Source organism: Pantherophis guttatus, chromosome 2 (genome assembly GCF_059756535.1).
Source record: "Pantherophis guttatus breed Tessera chromosome 2, ASM5975653v1, whole genome shotgun sequence".
Classification (NCBI taxonomy): Eukaryota; Metazoa; Chordata; class Lepidosauria; order Squamata; family Colubridae; genus Pantherophis; species Pantherophis guttatus.
The window spans coordinates 148,927,904-148,952,575 of NC_142064.1; the positions used below are offsets into that span (position 1 = coordinate 148,927,904).

The 24,672-nt window shown below is 35.5% G+C and overlaps 1 protein-coding gene across 7 annotated transcripts in view; it reads left to right on the forward strand.

Annotated features, from left to right (window-relative positions):
- Nucleotides 1–24,672, forward strand: part of CEP112 (centrosomal protein 112) — a 299,264-nt gene that overhangs the window by 105,118 nt on the left and 169,474 nt on the right. For all 7 annotated transcript variants that reach the window (XR_015732452.1, XR_015732453.1, XM_034412661.3 and 4 more), the window contains 3 exons: nt 3,582–3,717; nt 8,874–8,981; nt 21,981–22,163. Coding sequence is in view for 5 of the 7 variants with exons in the window: in XM_034412661.3 (XP_034268552.2) it covers nt 3,582–3,717; nt 8,874–8,981; nt 21,981–22,163 (427 nt within the window). In the remaining 2 variants the exon portion in view is untranslated. The remainder of the gene's footprint in view (nt 1–3,581; nt 3,718–8,873; nt 8,982–21,980; nt 22,164–24,672) is intronic.

A 24,672-nucleotide genomic window follows, 5' to 3' on the forward strand; every position in this document is an offset into this window, starting at 1 on the left:
GATAAAAAAATTATAAGGGGGAGGGAGGGGTTCAAGTTTTACACAAGTTTTATACTAAGGGTTTTTTTTTTACCTGATATATTGAGTATATTGTGTGGAAGTCTGGGGGGAGGGGAGGGTTAGGGAGGGTTAGGGAGGTTGGGAAGTTTGGGGGGGTTGTGGGGGGGGGGAAAGGGGTGAAAATGTAATTGTAAAACTTTTGCAATAAAATAAATAAATAAATAAATAATAAACAAACAAACAAACAAACAAACACAGCCTTTTTAAAGAACATTGACCAAATCATAATCATTTTGGATTTGCATTTTTTTCCGTTGCTTTGAAAGGATTAAATTTCTTTGGAAGAGCAAGCAATATTACATTCACTTGGTGAGCTTCTTCTCTTTAGATATGAATTTTAAATACAATTTTAAAAGGGTTTGAAAAATGTTATAAAACAAAATAATAGGGCTTTAAAGGCTGGAAACTAGAGGGAGCTAGAGGATAATAACAGAATGCAAGGAAATATTCTAATAGTGAACTTATTGATGGAAAATTATGAGATGTTTTTGAAAATTTATGACAAATGAGCTTTGAAATGATTGGAAATGAGGGATAGATGGAGTGTCAAGGATGCAATGAAAGAAGAACAAGATACTTTGGATAAATTTGAAATTAATCTGAAAGTGGATATAAATGTGGCAAGTAATGAGAGAAATGCAGAAAAGGATGTGCTGGACTTTCAGATGAAATGGGAAGATGCTTCAGTATCTAAAGGACATATGCAACTCTCAAACCAGAAAGGAGAGGTAGATATTTTTGTTTTACTTGATGTACAAAAGAGATCTGTCAGAATTTTGAAGGATTTTTTTGAGAAGTGCCCCCCCCCAAAAAAAGAATAATAATAAGAAGAATAAAACAAAGATGACAAGAAATAATCTACAGTAGTCTATTTGAATGGGTTAAAAGTTAAGATCTGTTAAATGTATAGGGAAGTAATACAAAGCTGTCTTATTTGATCGAGGTTAAGATGACAATATAGTTATATCTGACAACCCTTACTGGATTTTTGCTGATAAGGAATGAATGAAAAGTTTTGGAATTTTGTTTTTAGTTAAGAGATGAAACAGAGGGAAGAGCAATAATGGTGAGATGAGGCTGCCACAAATGTCTTTATAGTACAAGCAACAATCCCTCATAGTTAATTGGGGAAAGAAAGATCGTATAAACCAATAGTTGGGTATGGTCATCCCCACTTTAGTCTTCACTTCATGAAGCCTCTCTCTAGTCTCAGGGAAGCTTTAGAAACACATTTTGAGACTTAAAGGGCCGATCTTAGAAATATGGATTGAACAAATTTGAATGTTGTCAAGTTGGAAAAGGGGCACAACTGTGCATCAAATAGAAGTTGTGCTATTGGCTTGGCTTCTAATAATTCGAATGCTGCAGGTATATTTATTTATCAATTTTTCTGTTAAATTTGTAAATTGATTTCTAACTGGTTTTCCTTGCAATACTGAGTTAATGTTCTCAGAGTTCCTTTAAGGCCAATATATGTTCTTGAAAATATTGCTGCATTGTCTGCATAGAGTAAAGTAGAACAGAGATGGGTCTTCCGTGAAGTTTTGTAGAGTGAAAGTTTGTGTTAAGGAGATGGCCCACCACTGAGTTCACATGGAAGTTGAATAAGAATGGGACCAATATGCAGCCTTGCTTGACATCCTTCTCAGTTCTAATGGTACTTGTGAGATGGCCCTGGGGTTTTGTGTTACCTTGAGTGAGTTCTCTTTGTGAAACAAATGTATTAGATGGATTAATAGTTGGTTAATTAAGGAGGCTTCCATTTTTCCAATATTTATCTATTAAATATTAATTAAAACATTATTGTAGAAACTGGTTTACTCCTGACAAAGTGCACAAATATATATCTTGGCACATTTCTAAGCTTTGCATACCATGTATTAACTTTGTACTCTTTGTAAACTTCTGCATCCATCTGTTCTTCATCCCACCCCAAAAATGTTGTTAAAAATTCATATTAAAGAAGCCCCCTCTCTAATATATTGACCAGGTTTCTCTGAAACAGTTCTCAGTCTTAAAAGAGGAAGTAGATATTAGAAAGAGGGCTTCTTTAATATGAATTTTTAACAACATACAAGCTCACCACACCAGCTTAATTGAAGCGGCAAAGGTAGTGCTGTGGCATAGGCTGAGCCAGGAGCACCATGTGACAGGAGTTCCCTCTCGTCTGAGCTGCAGCAAGTGCCAAGGGACCTTGCTGTTGCAATTAAGCTGAGGCAGCAACCCTGTGCCTTTTCCCCAGACAGCAGGCCTTGCATTGGTAACTGACCTGCTTCAGACCTTAGAGCCTCCAGTGCATGGAGGAGCACCTCTCTTCAAAATAGGTTGCATTACTTCCTTTCCTTTTCTCCTTTCAAGGTTGAATTCATTTCTCTCCGCCCTCCAAAGGAAGTTTAATTTTCTCCCCCCCCCCCCAAAAAAAAAAAAACCCTCTTCAAAATCAATGGAAGGTTCTGAACGGCAAGTCAAAACCTGGATCTAAATCCCATCAGTGATTTGAAAAAGCCTCTGCATGGAAGAAACATCACACAACTGTAAAAAACACCCTACCATTAATATCAGAGACTAATAGATATAAGAAACACCTATTTGTTTCCTGATTGCTTATTTGTACCCTATGACTATCATTAAGTGTTGTACCTTATGATTCTTGATGAACATATCTTTTCTTTTATGTACACTGAAAGCGTATGCACCAAGACAAATTCCTTGTGTGCCCAATCACACTTGGCCAATAAAAAATTCTATTCTATTCTATTCTATTCTATTCTATTCTATTCTATTCTATTCTATTCTATTCTATTCTATTCTATTCTATTCTATTCTATTCTATTCTATTCTATTCTATTCTATTGTTTCTGCTAAAAGGGGCAATACCATATACCAGAGCTCAGGGTGCAGTTATTTTTTCCATGGAAGGAAATGGCACACTTGTTACTTTTTTATTGAATGAATGATTGCATAGACAATTTTGATTTTGGTTTTTCTTTAACTTTATATACTGGCTGAATGAAGACAAAATATTAATATACCCACATGTTAAAAAAGGGGGAAAAGCTAAAGGAGGTATATAGCTGTACACTAGCTACAGAATTTTGGAGAGATTGTGGATGGGAATTGCTTTTTGAAGTATTTTTTTAAAATCACAATATACTAAAAATATTATCTTAATTAAATATTTTAACATGATTGTATAATGTTATATAAGGAAGGGTGAAATTCCGCGTGACTCAAAACTGCAGTGTTTCTACAACTTTTTTGTTTTACTGGAGATTTTTAAATGGATAATTTTTTAAAGAACCCAATCCTTTGTTTTAGGTGATTTCAGATCAACGGGAGAGTAAAAATAACTGATTGTTTTCTCCTTCAAAATATTAGTAATGAAAGACAAGATAAGCAATGACAGAAGATTAAAAAGTGAACATTATTTTAAGCGAATCTGATGAAAGCCATTTCTTTTATGCAGGGCCGTGCTTTTTTAATTTGATATTTTAACAATTAAAATCTTTTCTGCCTTCTAGGGAGAGGGAGGAGCATCTGACTCAGGTGATGGAGGCACAGAGACTACAAGCCCAGCAGGCTGATGCTGCCTTGGAGGAGTTTAAGCGGCAGGTGGAGCTGAACTCAGAAAAAGTGTATGCAGAAATGAAAGAACAGGTGAGAAGGTCACAGGGCCAGCCTTTCTGGAACTCTCTGCCACAGTGGGAGAGCATCTTCTTGTTTTATATGGCTAGAAACATATTTCACTTATTCTGGAACATCAAACTCTTAGACTATATAGTAGCTTTGCCTGGGAATCAGAAGAAATGATGTTGGCAACTGATTAATCTTTTAAAACAGAATTTTCCAAAACTCTCCCTGGTTTTATTACTGAATAGGATTTTTCCAAATAAATAAATCATTAACTTGCATCCTATTTGGGGGTTGGGTTTTATAGCTCATTATTTTACTCATTCATTTTCTAAAACCCAGCTCTGTCATTCCCTCCAGCTATCTTTCTGAAAAATATTACCTCAATTTCTAAACTCAGTGTTGCTATGATATATGTGTGGTAGTGGAATAATGTCAAACACATTCCCTTTTTTAATTAATAAAACCCTTTGTATTTCATTGTAATCTTGCAATTACAATAGCTAGATAGGTAGGTAGAAAATAGCATTTCTTTTAAGGGATCATCCTTTTCGACATAACTCCCTGAGGGTAAATAGAAGAGTCAAAGCAAAATGAATAAATGTTTCTTAAAATGCTGTATATTTACAGCAAATGAGGTATTTTAATAATTATAAGAGTGGACACATGTTCAAAAGTATTGATACTCCTCCAACTTTTCCCCAAAGACTCCCAATTGGTTATCATTTTCATTTGTTTTATTATTTATAAGATAGCCAGTTTGGTACAGTGGTTAACTCATTAGACTAGAAGCCATTACTAGACTATATCATGACTTCCAGGTTTGCCTTACGGACAAAGCAAACTGGGTGGCTTTGGACCAGTCATTTCTCTCAGCCTTAGGAAAAAGGTAGTGGCAAATCACTTCTGAAATCTTGCCAAGAAAACGTCAAAACTGCCTAGCCAGCCACCAGGATTCAAGATTGACTTGAAGGCATCAAAAAAGAAAAAAAAAAAGCAAGAATATACCATATTTTCCGGCGTATAAGACGACTTTTTAACACATGAAAATCTTCTCAAAAGTCGGGGGTCATCTTATACGCCAGGTGTCGTTCTCCTGTAACCAGGCAAACCAGCCCGAAAGGCTCTGATGAGCCTTAAATGGCTCTGGCGATCCAAGCTCTGACGATCCCAGCTTTGCCTGCTAATCAGGCAACTCAGCTGGGATCGCCAGAGCCATGTAAAAGGAAAACTTTTTTTTCTTTTACATGGCTCTGGCGATCCAAGCTCTGACAATCCCAGCTGCGTTGCCTGCTAATCAGGCAACGCAGCTGGGATCGCAAGAGCCATGTAAAAGGAAAAAAGTTTTCCCCCTCCAGCGTGCTTACCTTAGCTGCTAGTCGCAACGCTTGCCTTGCTTCGCTTGCCTGAATCCATTCCATCAGCAAGCCACTCCCTGCCTGCAATCAAGCAGGCAGGGAGTGGACTTCAACTCCCAGAATTCCTCAGCCAGCAAAACAAAGCTGGCTGAGGAATTCTGGGAGTTGAAGTCTACAAGTCTTAAAGTTGCCAAGGTTGGAGACCCCTGTTCTATTGGTTAAGTTTTTTCCCCCTTTGGGAGCTTTAAAAAAAATAGTTAATTGGGTTTTTTTTTTAGTTGTTCTTTTTTAGACCTAGCCATTTAAAGTTTAGAAAATTTTAAATTTAGTTTTCATATAAAAATAAAAATAAAATAAAATAAAATAATATTTGTGCAGCTTTCTGAGATTTAGTGTGTTTCTGTAGTGTTTCACTCTAACTACACAAACACACAAAATCTCACAAAGCTGTATGTGGAATTTTGTGTGTGTAAAGTGTGAAAGTTGTTTTTTTGAGCTTTTTGTGGCTGTGTGAGGTTCCTGCTTGTTGCAGGGGCCATTTTGGGTCTAGCACAGCTGCTTTTACATTGTGGGTGAACCAATTGATGTTTTTTAATTTTTATTTGGTGTGCGTTGGAAGAGGGGTAGTCTTATACTGCGAGTATAGCCCAAATCCTATATTTTAACAGGAAAAGTCGGGGGTCATCTTATACGCCCAGTCATTTTATATGCCGGAAAATACGGTATTTAGTTATTCATCAAAAGCAAAAGCATTTATTTGTGTCAGGTTCAACTTATTTCATAGCAGATTGAGATTTTGGGGTGGATGGGTGAGTGTAAGTGGAAGGGTACCAGGACTTTTAATCACATCTGTATTTGAAGTCCCAAAAGGGCCTGGTGGCTCAGCAGACTAATAGCATTGTGATTAACACCAGCTGTCTGCAATTACTGTAAGTTCGAATCTCACCAGGTTCAAGGTTGACTCAGCCTTCCATCCTTTCTAAGGTAGGTAAATTGAGGACCCAGTTTGTGGGGGCAATAAGCTGACTTTGTATAAATATTCAAAAGTATGAAGGCGATTGCTTAACACATTGTAAGCCGCCCTGAGTCTCCGGAGAAGGGCGGCATATAAATCAAATTAAAAAAAATAAAAAATTGCCCAATATTTTCCAGGAGTTACTGGTGATTGTTATAGGCAGCCTTGCCAATATACAAAATGTAAAAAGTGTTGTGTTAGAGATTGAGTTAGTGGCATGATTGTGGTTCACCTTTCTGTACACATATCCATCTTCGGATTCTCAGTGCACTGAAGAAGCAGTTACATAGAAAATAAATATCAATTGTGTTTAGCTGATAAAGTAGAATTATGAAAGTTGTCATACTTCTAATGGATGCTTGTCCTGTATTTGTAATTTGATCAATACCAACATTTGTGACACATGCATTCTATTTCTAAAGCTTGATATGAAATACGTTTTTGTCCATGATTTGTTCACTTACATCACAAATAAACAAATGAATTTGCATGAACAAATCTCTGATAACCAAAATCCGCAGTTAGAATATTTATTTAGAAAATTTATATTGCCGCCTATTCGCACATGGTGACTCAAGGCAGTTTACAAGGACATAAAAGGACATAAAAACACAATGTAAAAGAAATAAAAATAATAAAAAAAGAAGAAGAATAAAATAATAACTCTCCTCCCCCCCCCCCACCCCGGCGACAACACATACACTCATACCAGCCATTTAATGGACGCAATCCGGCTCTAGGTTCCCCAGGCCCACTGGCAGAACCACGTCTTCAGGGCCTTCAAAAAGAGTGTCAGAGTGGGGGCCAGTCTAATCTCGGGGGGGATATTCCAGATGGTGGGAGCATTGAAGATTGCCAACTGTGTAGACTTATACCATACTTGAGGATGTGCTGAGATTTTTGTGAAAAATTCATCATTTTTTAAAAAGTATAACATTATTTTAGGGCTTATGCTACACCTTATATTATAACATATATCTATTCCACACTTCAGAGTTGCAGGACACTGGCACCAGTTTTCAGGAATCATGGCCAAAGGGGAGTCCAGACAGGCATTTAGATTTCTGAAGTGGGCTTTCTTTTTTCCATCTGACAGAAAATATTAAGATAATAGCAATAGTATTTAGACTTATGTACCGCTTCATGGTGCTTTACAGCCCTCTCTAAGCTGTTTATAGAGTCAGCATACTGCCCCCAACAATCTGGGTCCTCACTTTACCAATCTTGGAAGGATGGTAGGAGTCAACCTTGAACCTGGTGAGATTTGAACTGCCAAATTGCAGACAGTACTGCATTCTAACCATTGTGCCACTGTGGTTAATATAATGGTACATTGATTCTGAAGCTTTTCTGATGATTGCTATTAAGCTTGGCACACCTGTGGTAGATTTGTTTGTGATGAAAGAAGACAGCCAGTTGTCTGTCTTACAATTAAGATACTCATGTGTAGAAACTCTGGGAACATGATTGTTGTGCTATTCAACCTGGAGAAATGGTGGTTGCGATGAGTGATGATGGGATAAGAGAGAACAATTTGATGGCTATTCCTGTATGTGTGATGCAGGGCTTGATTTTCCCAGCCCCACCCCCACTGAACATTTGCATGAAGACTGAAGGAGATATAATTTGAAAGTCTGAAGTTTAATGTCAATACCATGATGATATTCAGTGTTACCCCACTAATCCAGACTGCTGATGTAATTGAGATCATATCTCAGTGCTGGAGGCTGTGAGAACAGACATAAACTGAACTGTAGCAAGATGCCGTTATTATTTTTCTGTTGAGGTTCTCTGTCTTCTCCAGTAGCTTCTTTGGATTGCAGAGTAGCAACCCAATAGAGCGAGTACATAACTTGGGTTTTTTTTCTGGAGTCATGATTCCTGCTAGAAGAAATCTTCATATGATGACTTCTGCCCTTGTCACAATCAGTTTAGACTACTGCAATCTGCTGTACAAGGGGCTGTCTTTAAAGATCACTTGGGAGCTGCAATTGGTTTAAAGTGCAATGGCCCTGTGACTTACCGTATTTTTCGGAGTATAAGACGAACCTTTTCCCCCCCAAAAAGAGGGTGAAAATCTGGGTGTGTCTTATACTCCGAATGTAGCCCCGCCCAGCCTTGCAAATGGAGATTTCAGAGGCTGAAAGAAGCCTCTGAAAGAAGCTTCAGAAAAAAAGCCTCAGAAACGAAGCTTCAGAAAAAAAGCCTCTGAAAAAGATGTCAGAAACAAAGATGAGAATCAAGTCTTTCTCCACAGCTGAGAAGGAAATCTCTGGAATAGAATTTGCTGGTATTTTTCTTCCTTTGAAACAGTCAGAGTTTCTAGATTTTCTTTTAGTAGTTCTCTTTACATATATTACGTTGTTTTTTTATTTTAAGTAGATGCATATGTAATGAAACCTCAACATACATTTAATAAATATAATGATACAAAAAAAAACATGATTTCCAAGATAAATACCTTTGAAAAAACACAAATGGAATGCAATAAAATCTTCAGCACTTTAAGCCCCACTGTTTTTGTTTCAATAAATAGCACTTGAGGCTTTTAGATTTTATCAGGTGTAAAATTAGATTGTTCTTCAATGATACAAGATTTTCATAGAAAGCTGATAAAAATTTAAATGACTAAATTTGTGGTTATTTTTTTTTTAAGGTCTGTATTTATCTGCTTGTTACTTTACTGATAAAACACGCTCGACTCTAATTTTTAACTGTTAATGGATAATAGTTTTAAAGATTTTGATGATGTGAAAACAATTACATTATCTGCCATGTCTGTTATGAAATTATTCTTTCTTGCTTTGTAGATGGAAAAGGTAGAAGCAGATCTTAGCAAATCAAAATCTTTCCGTGAGAAGCAGTCAAAAGAGTTCTCCTGGCAGTTAGAGGAGCTGAAGCAAAAACAAGAACAACAGGTTAGTTAATTTTAAGAAAATGTTTCTTAATATTTTGCATGTTGGCGCTAATTACTTTATACTGTCTTAGCTGTTTCCTTTTTATCAATGATCTTGGAAGCCATTGATCTGCTTTCAAAGTGGTTCATTAAGTCACAGTTATAACTTTCTTCTTCTTTTTTGTACTTGAGCAAATAGTTTTAATGTATCTTTAAAGTTTTTAAACTTTCTGGTTATACAGAAAAGCATAACTTATAACCGAAATTCTTATAATGGAAGTGAAATTATTTCCTCTATATGCTCATCTGATTTTGTTGAATAAATGAATGAACATTACCTTTTTGGTAAAAAAAATACTGCATTTACGCATACCACCCAACGATGCCCTTGAAGTGATGTCCCGGTGCCTGGAGGCCGTACGGATCTGGATGGGAAGAAACAGACTCAGGCTCAACCCATCCAAGACCGAGTGGCTGTGGTTTCCGACGTCCCGATATAGTCAACTGGTGCCATTGCTGACTATTGGGGGCGAATCATTGGCCCCCACGGAAAGGGCTCGCAACTTGGGCATCCTCCTGGATTCACGGCTGTCTTTAGAAGAGCACTTGACGGCCGTGATCGGGAGGATTTTTCATCAGGTTCGCCTGATCCGCCAGTTGCGTCCCTTTCTAGATCGGGACTCTCTACGCACAGTCACTCATGCCCTCGTCACCTCTCGTCTGGACTATTGTAATGCTCTCTACATGGGGCTCCCCTTGAAGTGCACTCGGAGGCTCCAACTGGCGCAGAGTGCGGCCGCGCGGGTGGTTATGGGAGCGATGTGGAGTTCCCATGTAACACCTCTCCTGCACGAGCTGCGCTGGCTCCCGGTGGTCTTCCGAGTGCGCTTCAAGGTTTTGGTTATCACCTTTAAAGCGCTCCATGGCTTAGGACCTGGTTATCTATGGGACCGCCTGCTACCACCAATAGCCTCCCACCGGCCAGTACGCTCCCATAGAGGGGGCTCCTCCGGGTGCCGTCGGCCAAACAATGTCAACTGGCGGCCCCTAGGGGGAGAGCCTTCTCTGTGGGGGCACCTACGATCTGGAACGAGCTCCCCCCAGAGATACGGAGGATCCCGGATCTGCGCACCTTCCGTCGCACGCTTAAGATGTTTTTATTTCATCAAGCTGGCCAGGCCTAAATCTTCTCCCCTTTTTAAATGTAAATTTTAATTTGTTTTTAAATTATGGGGTATTTTAAATTCGTCTCAGCCAAATTATTTAATTCGTTTTTATTCTATTTTAAATTTCTGTATTTATATGTTTTATTCTGTGGCTGTTCACCGTTCTGAGTCCTTCGGGAATAGGGCGGTATAGAAATTCAATAAAATAAAATAAATAAAATAAATAAATAAGGTAAGATATTTGAGAAATAGGTAGAATAAGAGGAATGGGGAGAATAAGAAGAATAACAAAACATTTTAAAGTCAATTTAGTCCAGTTCAACAAATAATATAGATAGTTTAATCTGGTGCTACATTGAGATACCATATATATCGCAATTATAGAGATGAGTAGCTTAATTTTAGGACCTTTTTTTTCTTCTATAAATGTGACGAAACAAAAAAATCCTCAACAATGGTAGAAAATGAATTTGAGTCTGTTTAATATTTATTATTGATATGAAATTAGCTCATTATTATAAGATAAAATAAGATAAAAATCCTTTATTTGTATAAGCATTTATAACAAAAAAAAAGCTTTTCATAATATCTGTGACAAAGCATATCAAAAATTCAAACCGTTTCCAATGAAATCTTCTACGATAATATTTCTCCTTGTCTTTGTTCCAAAAACAGAATTTGTTTTTTGAAATCTCAAACTAAGAATACAGCCATATTGCTCATGGGCAGATGTTCTAGGGATATAGGTTACATTGGATTACTTGTCTTGAGCAGAGTGATTTATCTGACTTCATTGATGAAATCCCATCTTCCACTGCTGGACTTTCCCTTTCCTTGCAATAAATTGCTATTTTAAAGATACAATTATAGGGGAATATTCAGAAATGGACAATTGTTCCTAATTCTATAGTCTCTAGATGTAAATAAAATAGTACTGAACTGTGTATGGATAATCTCCTTTTCGCTGCATGTGAGGGAAGGAAATGTGTTGAAAAGAAAAAGACTGGGGCAGAAGAACAATCCAAAAATTGCCCCCCTCCCACACCTTTCTGAGTGTTTTTGGTAGGACCCTGGATTTTGTTGGAGCTTTCTACATTGGAGATGGGATTGTAACAGTTCAGTCTCTTCCTTCATTTATATTATCTTTTTTTTTTTGGCAGGAAGTTATTAGACAACTTTATTGCAAACCATTTTTATACATAGGGTTTTTCATGCTCTCTCTAATCCTGCTTCTGCTTTCTACATTTCTTTTTTTATTAGTGTCAAAATTCATGTGTGTTACTTAGATTCTAAGATAGCTTTATATTTTGAAACTTGTCATGCTTTATATTGTATGCATTCCAAATGCTGATTGAAATAGTCAGTTACATATGAAACATTAAGACACAAAAGCTTGTTTCTTGCTCTGCTCTATGCTGAGGATTGAATGAAAGGTAATGCCTCCTTGTTTATAACTTTGAAAGGAACTATATGTCCCTAAGAAAGATTCCGATTACTGTCTAGTAAAATATAAAAGTAATCACAGTCTTTCTCACCATTTTTCTGCTTATGATTAACAAGTTTCTTGACGCTATCATGAAAGAGCTCCTGACAGTCCTTTTTACTTCAAATATTCAAATACTTTGTTAGATCAAACAGGTGCTCACTAAAGCAGTTGTTCCCAACCTCTGGGCGGAAACTGACTAGTATGCCATGAGTTGTTTACAACCAGGCCATGGAAACGGGCGAGCATGTGTGCGAGCAAGTGCATGCCTGCTTCATTTGCATGAGCGACGCTTGCATGTGCACGCCACTGGCGCAAATGGAATTGCGTGCACACTTGTCACTTGCTCACATGAACTATCTGATGAGTATTCATTGCAAGCTTCCGTTTCATGAAAAATAGCAACACAGCTCAACTTTTTCTCACAACTTCTTATCTATTGAAATGAAAAAATAAATGTGATAAAGAACATGTCAGAACTTCTAGTGTTGTCAATACTGTAATCTGTTGACAATTTACAACATTGGAAGCATTACTTTTCTTTCAACCTTCAAATACAACTTTACAAGTTCTATGAATATATAGGCTTGGAAATGTTATAGAACAGTGATGGCTAACCTTTTTGCCATCGCGTGCCAGGAGAGGGGGGGACGGGGGAGGGTCGCGCGCGCATATGCCCACGCACATGCGTGCGCAACCCATCCCCCACCCACCCCCACTCCTGGCACATGATGGCCTGGTAGGCCCGTTTTTCTTTCTTACCTGGTTCCAGATCCTCTCTGTGTATCTGGGCAGGGCGCAAACAGCCTTTCCCACTCCCCTGGAGGCCCTACGGAGGCTGAAAGGGCCCATTTCCCAACTCTCGGTGGGACAGGAAGTGACATTTTTTGCTATCCCCAACCTCCAGAACCTCTCTAGGAGTCTCTAGGAGCCTCTCTAGGGGTCTCTGGAGGCTGGGGACAGGAAAAAACGTCACTTCCTGTCCCACCGGGAGTCGGGAAATGAGCCCTTTCAGCCTCTGTAGGGCCTCCAGGGGAGTGGGAAAGGCTGTTTGCGCCCTGCCCAGATACACAGAGAGGATCTGGAACCAGGTAAGAAAGAAAAACGGGCCTTCCCCACCCTGCCCCCAGGCCCTCCAGAGGCAGGAAACAGCCTGTTTCCCTACTTCTGGTGGGCCCAGAAGGCCCAAAAATCAGCTGGCCTGCGCGCGCATGTGTCCCAGAGCTGAGCTGGCGTGCCCACTAATATGGCTCCGCATGCCACCTGTGGCACGTGTGCCATAGGTTCGCCATCACGGTTATAGAACTTGAAATATATAACCTGAACATTTCAGTAGTACAATCATTTTGTGTTGTATTAATTATGAAATATAAAATATTATTAGGATAGCTTTTATAATCCTTTTTCTATTGGAATTTCCTTTGAATTCAGTTGATAGGGTGATTGTAAAACTTGCATCATTTAACAGAAAATTCTTAAAATTGATATTAAGTTATAATTTCGATTCAAGTATAGATATAAAATGCATTTGCCTTAAAGCTTCACATTAAAGAGCTTATTCTGTATGAGGCCTCATACAATCTTACCAGTATCTTTTTCTTTCAAAAAATATTGCAAACATTCCTTGTAGATAAAATTATCATAAGCGCCCCATATATAAAAATTCTAATTTTGCATTTGAATTTTCTTCATGTTTATGGGTTCAATTTTTCCTCCAGGCCACTGGCTATCTGTGCATAAATGCTAATGTGATAAATTGGAGCAAATCAATATTTATTTGTTTATTTAAAAAATATTTAACCTGCCCAATTTCTCTGAGCAATATACAATACAACATATAATATTATTGTATTTAGCCATAATCCACTTAATTCAACTTTCTGTTCAAACTTTATTGTGCCAAATTCCTCTAGAAGTTCATAGACATTTGAAAAGTTAATGATAATTTCTTCACTATTACCAGATAGTATTTATAAATATAAAATGAATCCTGGTATTTTACTATTTAATCATTGTTGCATAGTTTATTTTGCAATGACAATAGCAATGCAGGGCCATAGTTTGGAATTATCTGTGCAACAGAATACAAATTGTAATTGTAAGTTTTATTTATGATATTGTAAGTTTGTTTCTGTAATTAGTTTTCTTCGTGAGAGAGAGCTTGTTTTATCAGATCCTGGACGTTGCTTAATTGTATCCCGGTCTTCAAGACTATAGAAAAGAAAGTCCCTGAGGGTAGGCGAGTGTTCCATAAACAAAGTTCTTGCCTAGACAATTTCTCATGCTTTGTATCTTCCATCCTTCCAAATTTGATTCTGGCTGTCCATTTCTGTCATCTTCCCATCTTTAAGTTGTGAGTAAAGCCCAGCTACGGCAAGTGATCAGTTTGCCATGTTCTATGATGTTCAGAAACAGCTTCACCTTAGTTCTTCCATGTTGCTTCTTCATGAAATTGCTGAGTAGAGTCCTCAGAAAATTATTATTTTTCCTTTTTGGAATTGACGGTGGTGATGTTATTTGGGTGTTGGCCAGGATAATAAATTGGATGAGGACCTAAGGTTTGAGACTTAAACCAGCCAAGCTGGCCCTAGACGATAAAAAGGGCTCAAGCTCTGGTGAAGTTAATTTGTTTGTGTTGTCCATTTGTCAAGTGCCCACTTGTCCATTTGCTGATATGAAGCTAACAAGGATTAGAAAGATAATCTACAAAGGAAAGTAATGAAATAATAAAACATGAAATATGCCAGAGGCTAGTCACACAACTCTTACAGTTTCAAATGGGCCAGTGATTAAGGAAGAACCGGATCTTCAATTTCTTTTAAAAATTGGCAGGGTTGGGACCAACTGAATTTGGAGGGTTTAATTCTGAATTATGTTTATACAATTCCAAATTAGCAATATCTGGATTTTCACAGATAAGGCACCTTCTTATTTTGTATCTTGGAGGGCGACAACAAGAGAGAATGCTTTCTCAGTGGTGGCCCCAAATCTATAATATTTTCCTAAATAGTTTCCATAGCATCTACATACCTGTTGTTGTTTTTTATGCACAGCTAAGATTTTTCACCATAAGCTTTTTATTTAAGATGAATTAATTTAAATCCTGATGTTATTTTTTGTATTGCACTTCACTATATTTAATTTTATGGATTATTACACTATGAGAAATAAATAAGACAATAAATTATATAGCCCAAGTAATCAAATATAAGATGCGACATGCCTATTTGTTCTTTATTACTTATGTGCTGGACACACAATGGAAATAGATCATAAAAATCCAGAAAATAAATTAATTGAAGGATTTGATGTGTTGCAGTGGTACAGATGGATGCAGTTTATTATCAGCCATAAGGATTATGCAGTGTCTCTTAGATACCTTTCCAGCATAGTGCAACAGAAATATGTTTGGTAACCATAATGGTTATGTCAGCTCTAAAAACAGTAATAATTAGAAGCATTTTCCAATTTTCTTAAACTTCCACATTATTGAGCATAAATTTTATATACGTCTCATATATGTTATATTTTAATGTTTCATTCATCAACAATTTTGGAAGCACACATATACAAAAATATCTAGATGCCAGAAAAAATGCCTGTTTTGGCCAGAGAAAAGTGGAGTTGATTAGTATTAAGGATGAGAAAGAAAAAGCACACTAAAGATAATAGCTTAATAAAAGTAGTCCTTGACTTACAACTGCAATTGAGTCAAAAATTTCCATTGCTACGCAAGACAGTTGATAAGTAAGTTTTGTTTCAATTTATCACATTTATTTCTTGCCCCAGTTCTTAAGTGAATCAGTACAGTTAAGTTAATAACATGGTTGTTAAGTGAATCTGGCTTCCGCGTTGATTTTGCTTTTCAGCAAGTCACAAAACATGACCCTGGGACACTGCAACCCTCATAAATATGTGCCAGTTACCAAGCATCCAAATTTTGATCACATGGCCTTGGGGATGCTACAATATTCGTATGTTTGAAAAATGGCCATAAGTCACTCTTTTCAGTGCCATTGTAATTGCAAATAGTCACAAAATGAATGGTTGTAAGACAAGGACTACCTGTAATAGTGCCAGATATTCTACTGTTGCTACCATATTCCTGGGAAACACCAAAACTGATTTAATACATACCTCTCACCTTTTTCCATATTTGCGGAATAATGAATTTAGTGTACATAAAATTTCAGGAATAGAAAAACAGAGCAAAAATATGTGAATCAGAGAAAAGACAATAGCTATTGTCCTAAATTAACTTTAAAATCAGGTATCCAGTAGGCAGTTGAGTGGGCAAAGGTAAGAAGCTGCTAATGGGTACTAGTAATTCCTATTTTTTTTTTTTTTTGGTATATGTTTTATTTGCAGTTTTAACAACCAACATATTTTGTGGACAGTGTAATGACTGGGTCAATACATTTTTTACACAGTGCTGACAATAATAATATAATTACATATACATAGTTTTTATCTTCCAACTTATTACCTTAATATGCTCATTATAATTATAATATATTCTTTTATATATCAATATATATATAATACTGTTTTCCCAATTTGTACTTATCTCCCCCCCCCCCCACTTTTGGGATTCTTTATATTCACTTCTTTATCTTTAAACAGTACTAGTCTCTCTTTATCGCTTTCTCAAAAAATATATTTAAACATCAATTACATTTCTTCGTACAATGTATTTGTTGACCCCTGTTAAGTCTTTAATATTTTAAGTATTACTCAAATTCCACCATATTTCCAATATCTCAGTTTTCTATAAACACCAATAAAACCAATTTTTAATAAAATTTAATCGATCCCGGGATTATATCTCTAAGTCCCCTGAATTTGTAATCCTTAAAACCTATGGATTCCAACACATTTTTTACACACTGTTTTACACACTATCAGTAATAATAATATATTTAAATATGCCTAATCACAAGTCTTCCACCTCCTAACCTTAGTATATTTGTGGTTATAATAAATTCTGTTATATATCTATATATGTGTATACTATTTTATACTTTCTATTTGTTTCTATTGGTTTTTAATACAATCACAGTATTACAAGATATGTCTCTATCCGTCATCTTTCAGCCTTTTTAAAATTGACTTTTTGGTGATTCTTTTATATTTCTCTCTTGGGATCCTATATTTCTTTCTAACATTTCTACATAGACTGAATGTTCCCTCTGCCTTAAACCTCTTATCTCCTGCTGCTGCATCATTTGGACATCCATCTATAACCCTTTCATTATTTTTGGGAAGTTTTCCTTTTTTTTTCTCTGTGCTATTTTAAACTCTTAAGGAATTATCTATTTGATTCTTAGTATTCATTGTTATTGTCTTTTCATTGTTTTTGTTTTCTTGTAGCTTATTTTGATTTGTTTCCTCCACTACTCCTTCTGATTTCTCATCTGTCTTCTGAATATTTTGTTCATCTTTTGCCACCATTTGTTGAGGGTCTTCTACACTCACTTCTTTATCTTTAAACAATCCCATCATCTCCTTATGATTCTTTGTCACACTTTCATAAAAACTTTTAGCCATCATTAACATTTCTTCGTAGAACTTTATTGTCTCCTGCTGAATCATTCTGTACCAAATTAATATATTAAAAATTACCGTGTATCTTTAATATTCCAGTGTAATATTCTGTGTATCTTTAATATTCCAGTATCCAAATATCTAAAAACTCAAAAAAAAGTCAATTATTACTAAAGTTTATCAATCCCAGAATTAGTCCTCCAAATCCCCTAGCTTTCTAGTCCTTAAAAGCTATAAATTTATACTTTATAGTCTTTAAAACTATAAAACTATAAAGTTTCCAGTTTACACCTTCCCAATTGTCCAGATTTTAATGTCTTATTAGTCTTTTCTTTTTTCTCTTCTTTTTTTTATTGCTTTTCTTCTTTTTCTTCTTCTTTTGCCTCATAGGATGATCTATCCAATAATGTTAGTGAATCAATTCCAGCTTGGCCCACCAGGTTTCCTCAAATCTTTCAAATCCACCTTTCAAGAAATAGTTCAATAAGGTTTTGGTATTTATAGTTCAGTTTGCTTTAAAAATCTTCTAACAGCTAAGTAGATATTTCCAAGCCTCCAAATCGCCAAGTAAGATAAAATCAAAGTCAAATAGTCTTCCAGGTGTTCTTTGTTTTCTCTCTCTTCCTCACTTTCATTCAAATTTCCCATATTGCAATAATCTTCCTCCTCCAGTAGATGGCTTCCCTGCTCCCAGTTCCAGCATTCAACAGAGTGTAAAAGTCAAAACAGCTGACTGTCAGCCATTCGGGGGGGGGGGGTTAAAGATAGAGTTTAGAAAAGCAATTTCTCCCAATAATCACTTTTCACAATGTTATTAGACTTTTTCCAGGCTTCCTATGGTTTTAAACATCCTTTAAATATTTCTTTTGTGTCTGAGTCTTTAAGCTTTAGTTTTTCTCTTTAATTTTTAGTCTTTAATCCTTCTCCATAAATCCAATCGCTGCTTTCTTACTATTTGGAGATTTTTTTTTATAACTTTTAACTTGGGTTAAATCTTTGAGATAAAAATTGGAAGTTATTTCACCCAGTTTCACTGCTCTGTCCATGCATTGCTCCAGCACAAAATCTTAGTGTCCTGGTTGTCCCAGCTTGTGACAGACCAAAATGGCCGTTGTCCCTGCTGCCATTTAGGAGAGCTTTCTTCGGGGTGATTGATGAAGAGCCTCTCCTTTCTTCACCACCCCTCCAGGGCAGCTTAACCCCGTAGGGTTTCCCAGCAAGCAGTTGCCAGCTGCATTTCATGGAGCCCCATGGACCTCCGCTATTTTCCAGCTGTTCCTGCCACAACTTCAACCGGAAGTCCTAGTGGTTCCTATTTTTTTATATTTTGATTTCTACAAATCAATTACTTATCATTTATGTCATTAACAATTGGTAGTACTAGATTAAATTATCCTTTTATAAAATATAAAATGTAAATCTTGTTTTGCTCAATTTCTAGTGACATGCCCATGTCACTCTGGTGATACATCCAGGTAGTTTTGGCAGAAGTATGGAAGCAATTTGCTATTGCTTTCTTCTGGATTCCCCCACCCCTCCAATCTAGCCTATAATCATGGTATACCTTGGTGAAATTACATTCTAGAAGTAACTAGGTATGAGCCTCCTTATCTTCTAACACCATCACAGGACGACCAGATGCTGACTGTCATCTTGGTATATTTCAGTTAATTCTGGACAGAATGTGATCCAAACAGAACAACATTGGTACACAATTAAATGCATACTTCCTCTATATCTGCAGTTGTTTAAAGATTCAAACTAAGAAAATTATGAATATGGCAGTTGTAGTTTTGACATTTTGCTAGTTCATTCAGTATTGTAACGTTGTTAACCCCTCCCCTCTCAGTGATTGATTCATTAGATTTATTATATGTTGGCAGTTCAATTCATAAACAGATACTTTGATCTTCTAACCTATCTACTTTTAACATCATGAGTTCCTCTAGGCAACCTTCTAGGCATATTTGAAAGTAAAGATAATTCACTCTTAAAAGGATGGGAAAGCTATTAAATCTGTTCAACACTTTCAGCTAGAAATTTCCACTGTGCTAACCTTGTTAATTGAGGTTACATGGAACCATTGAAAGCAAAGGAAGATCAGAAAGACCCAAGAAAAATCTCCACTAGCAGTGCCTCAAAACTGGTCAAATCTGGAGAGTGGAAACCACACGTTATTGCTGAAAAAATTAGCTAATACTTGAATAGTTGTATATAGTTCTACAATTTGATGCTGCTTATAGAAAAATGATCTGCATGAGAGAGTTCTCATTAAAAACAACAACAACCCTTTTCTGGTCAAATCACAAAACATTTGTTTACATCTATAAAGAAAACCTTGATAGACCTAAAAAAAATTGAACTGTTTATCTTAAGCACAATAGTGACTATTACGTTTTAGAATTGTGTGGCAGCTACCAGTAGAGAAAATATTGTATATATTGTCTATAATATATATACACAGTATATATATTTATGTACAATATATATATTGTATATAATGTCCCACAGACAATGAAGAATTTGAAGCTGGGAAGAAGTTAGATAATTCAGCAAGACTGAGTCCTAAAACATACCTACAATCAAGTTTGAAGTAGTTAAAGGAAAGAAAGATAAAATGATAATACTGATCTTCATAATCCCCAGATTTTCATATTATAGAACATCTGTGCAGAGATCTTAGGCAACTGCAAATACATAGTAAGTATGCATTTAACATTTGCAGAGAGATGTGATGTTTAAATTTGTACCAAGTAGAGGTTGTATCAATTACTGTTCACTTAGGAATTCACTGAAATATATTGTTTGACTGGAAATGTTTAAACTTTCACATCCAACTGTACAGAGTAAAGATTGGAGAAGGAAAGAGAATTACTTCTAAGAAATTATGTTGACCACTCTCGGTGGCCTAATAGATTAGCATTGATAGTGCTAGTGCCATTTATTTATTTATTTATTTATATTCTGCCAAGGAAGTCAGTATTGTCATTTAAGCTTAAAGATCAGGTACATCTTCCTACTCTTAGAAGTAATGATGTCCTTTTTCTTGGTTATTTATACCCTCTTTCATAATTTTAATATTTTGCTGACTACAAAAATGAAAAGTGCATGGTAAAGTGAAGGCTGACATATAACTTTTTATGTTTCTTTCGGATATTTTTCTTATTTTAATAATACTTCATATTTTTAGTAATAAATTTAGTTGGTTCCAGGGAATTGGAAAGTAAAAGTTAATTGGACAATCACAGAATTAATTGGGGAAGGAAAAGTTTGCAGTTTTAATCAGGACTTTTTTTTTTCAAATTAAAAAGTATAAATTCAATTATAGTTGGTCTGTTTAGAAAAAGGGTAGTAATTTTCCTTATTTTAATTTATCTTGCTTTTCACAGCAGTGGACATTCAGTTGTAATCAAGGAAAACTATTTTCTGCTAAAAAAGAATGTATAATACTCAGGCCTACAGCTATTTGACAAAAATGTTTAAAATAATCTGATTTTAATTATATCACAAACCTTAGTAAAGTATTAACAATCAATAAAGAATGTATCTTTATTCAAAAAGCTGCAGTTTCAACAATTTGCTTTATATGGTATTAGGCCAAGTATATATTACCCAGATATTTCCAGTTGAGAATAATTTGATTCCATAAGATTTTTATGAGATTTAGATATTCAGAATATACATGGAAAATTTATATACCCACACCAAGGTGACAGTTATGGAGAATGCTTTTACAAAAATGAATGCTATCTCTTTAAGATAAGATGCCTCCATGCTTTGCTCACAAAAACAAGATCAATTATGAGCAGATTCCTACTGCTGGTCTATTTTATTTTTTTGAAGAGGAGAGATTCTCACGCTAAATATAACCATCGTATTCCTGATAACAGCCTTTTCTTCTTACCCTGAAATCCACCAAAACTGAAGAAAAATTCAACTGACTGTTCCTAGCAGCTGTGTGGCCCGGAGTTCACGAGGAAAGCTGGCTTCCTGCAGTTCCCTATTCACCACCTGCTTCAAAGGCAGCCTAGCTAGCTATAGTTTGCCGGCCAGGTAGGGTGCCATTGTGCACAGTCTGGGAGGATTAGTATTAAAGCTGCAGCCACCAGGCCCTTGGTCTCCAGCTGCCATTCAGTCTAACATGGAGAGGCTAAGCCTGGCCAGGGTCATCGTATCCAGCGTGCTTTGAACAGGCAAAGGAGCTTCTTGAGAATAGAATCTTCTTGGCAATCATGGTGCAAGCTTGCAGCACAGCAGGTGCCTCCTAAAGCACGTACATTTGTTTGTGCTGGGGTGCTACAGTTTTTTCATTTTCATAGAACCTTTCCATTTTAAAAATAGTGGGGGAATGTTGACAAAAAGTTTATATAGACAGATATAGATATGGACATACATACATACACACATATACACATTCCTCCATTCATTTATTCATATCGGGTGGACTTTTATTTTGGAGACGTTTGTGCACCCATGAAGAGCGGAAGAGACAGTTAACCATTTTTAATCTGTATCACTGCTGGATTTCGGGAACGTACATCCAATGTGACAGGGATTTTTTTTTTCATCCCCCTGGTGTACTGACATTCAGTATTCGAGATTTGTTGAATTTGTCTCGTTTTTATGAATAGCACCTAAAACTTAGATTTTTCCCCCACTTTTTTTTTTTTTTTTTTTTTTTTTACAGGTGAGGTAACGATGACGTAAAAATAATGGTAAAAACCTACGATGAAATTGTGGGGGTGAAAAAAAAATTAAGCAGTAAGATGAGTTGTCATGACGACAGGGATGTTCTGTTGATGAACTGTACTCCTCATTGTCCAATCAGATAGTAGAGCTGAAGCTGGAGCACGAACAGGAAAAGATGCACCTATTCCAAGAACATAACACAGAAAAGGATTGCCTGGTCCGAGACCATGAACGGGAAATTGAGAAACTAGAAAAACAGCTTCGGGCTGCCATGACAGACTACGACAATAAAACCCAGGAATATAGGAAACGAGATACTCAGGTAATAACAGCATTTCAAAAATAATGGGATTGCCTTTTTAAAAAAAAAATAAAAAATCCCCTATTTTCCAGTGTTCTTTTTGCTGCACGCTTTAATCATTTAAAAAACTGGCACATAAACACAATTTTCTTTTTCTATTGTATTTTCATTACCGCCCCATGTTCCTGCCACTACTAAAAAAGGCTTTCAAAAAAAAAAAGGGGGGGGGACCCACAGGTAGCCAGATTAAGAATCACATGGTGTGCAATAATTTGGCCTATTATTTATAATCTTGTCTCATTTATTGTCATGATATATTTAAGAAAAACCGTTATTTATTTCCTGTCTATGTATCTGTAGTAAACCCCTCCCCTTTTGACTTACTCATTGATTTTTAAAATAAATAACCCAGCAATCAGCCTATATATTCCCTGTACTTAAGTTTTTATTAATTTTTTAATGTTGTTTGGGGATTATTAATATTTTATTTTTGCACGTGATTTGCTAAGGATTTATTTTAATGATAAATATATGGGAAATTATGAATTGTTGATTGCTTGCCTTTAGATAAGATTTTAAAATGTGTTTGTGTGTGGATGTGTAAAATTTTTGTATCTATATATATTCATACATAAATGCATTAAACTATATAAGCACACATATATTAGGTTATGTGTACACATATGTACTCATAACAAACATATATCTCTTCCATTTTTATGATGACTGTTAGAAGCCATTTACCAGAGTAATTCCCAGCTATGGTGTGTTTAATTGCTCAAATGCACAGGTTAAATCTGCATTGTTGATATGGAAAATTTTCTTAATTATTCCAACTAAAAATATATAACCTATGCCAGTTGTTTTGAACATAGTTCTTTATCCAGAATAAATATACTTTAAAAGGCCTGAAGCGAAGACACTTAAAAATTGAAAGTAATAGAATAGGAAGACAATGACTGCTTTAGCAGTTCTCAATAGAATAGTTTGAATAATTTGGTATAAAATGGGGATAATTATTATCATAGTTTAATATATATATTATACATAAACACACATGTAGGCATATATACACACATATATACGCACTTTGGAACCTTTTCTCCATACTTGAAGGAAAAAACATCTCATGTTATTTTCTTCACTGCAAATTCATGAGTTATTGAAAAAAGTTAATCATTTATTTCATTTGCACCATGTCAATAATACAATCCAGAAAGAACAAGGAATAGAAGGGAAGAAGGACTGTGCTCAGTTTTTATGTTTATTAGTCAAAGAATATGTTACGTTCATGTTTAATAACAAATGTATACTTCTTAAAAGATAGATAGCTTCTTCTTCATCATCAGTCTTATTATATTTCCGTATTTATAATTTGTATACATTTATGATATAGGTGCCATTTACCTTTTTAATGCAGTACAGTTTGTTAATATATATGCATCCTTACTATTTCATGTTTAATGAAGCTCATGATACATGAAGAACATATTTCTAAAATATGGGAACTTCCAAAGGGGAAGGGGATTCCAAAGATTTATCTACAGTATAGTTGGATTAAAATCACTGGGCTATTTCATCATTAAATTATTTGCATTACTTTTTTAATCACAGAGATAATGAGTTATGAGAAACAGTTGCAGAATCATATCATGTAGGCGTGTGATTTGGGACCTACCATCCATAATATTTTCTAATTTTTCCTGTCTTTGTTAAATCATCTACCTTTTGGTTTCAATTTATAACAGGCTGATGTTTATTGTTTTTTATACTATTAATTATTTAGTGCATTCAGTAGCATAGTAGAGTATTTTTGAGGGCTGTACAATATTATAAATATTTAATATGTAGTAGGAAATAAAAATTGCAAATTGTTGCTTAAAATTAATTTATTAGTATTGAATATCTTATAAAAATAAAGAATGTTATCCTGATAGTGACATTACAGAAATAACAGTGTGAAGTGATTTGATTGGTTTTTGATGTAATTCGCAAGTATTGATGTGTTTTGCTACCATCTTCTATTTTAGTATGGATAGGAATGGAATTTATGTTGAGCAAATATCAGTACATAACGATAAAAATCATATGTTACTTGCATGTACTGAATTTGCACACTTTGCTTGTTCTTCACAATTTTTAATAGATTTTTGGAAGTAATTTTGTTTACTTTATATAAATAACGTGAGTAAACAAATGACTATTACTCTACCAATGAGAAATTTAGCAGTCTCATATTTTTTTCTTACTCTGAAAGACCACGCTGATCCACAGGTTTAGATTTTGAGGCATAGTTATGAAGATGTGTGATGATTATCTTTTACTTCAGAAGTTTAATAAATCATCATTATGAAAGGATGCTAGAAAGTTTTGATTATGATTTTATTTCTTAAAATGTTTATACTCTTTTTTAATCATTAAAAGCAATTCAGTAATGTTTATTAAAAACTTAAATACAGATACTACTGAGAGATATTTAGGTATATGCAGTTACTCTAAAGTAGCATGCAGAATATTTAGATGATCTGTT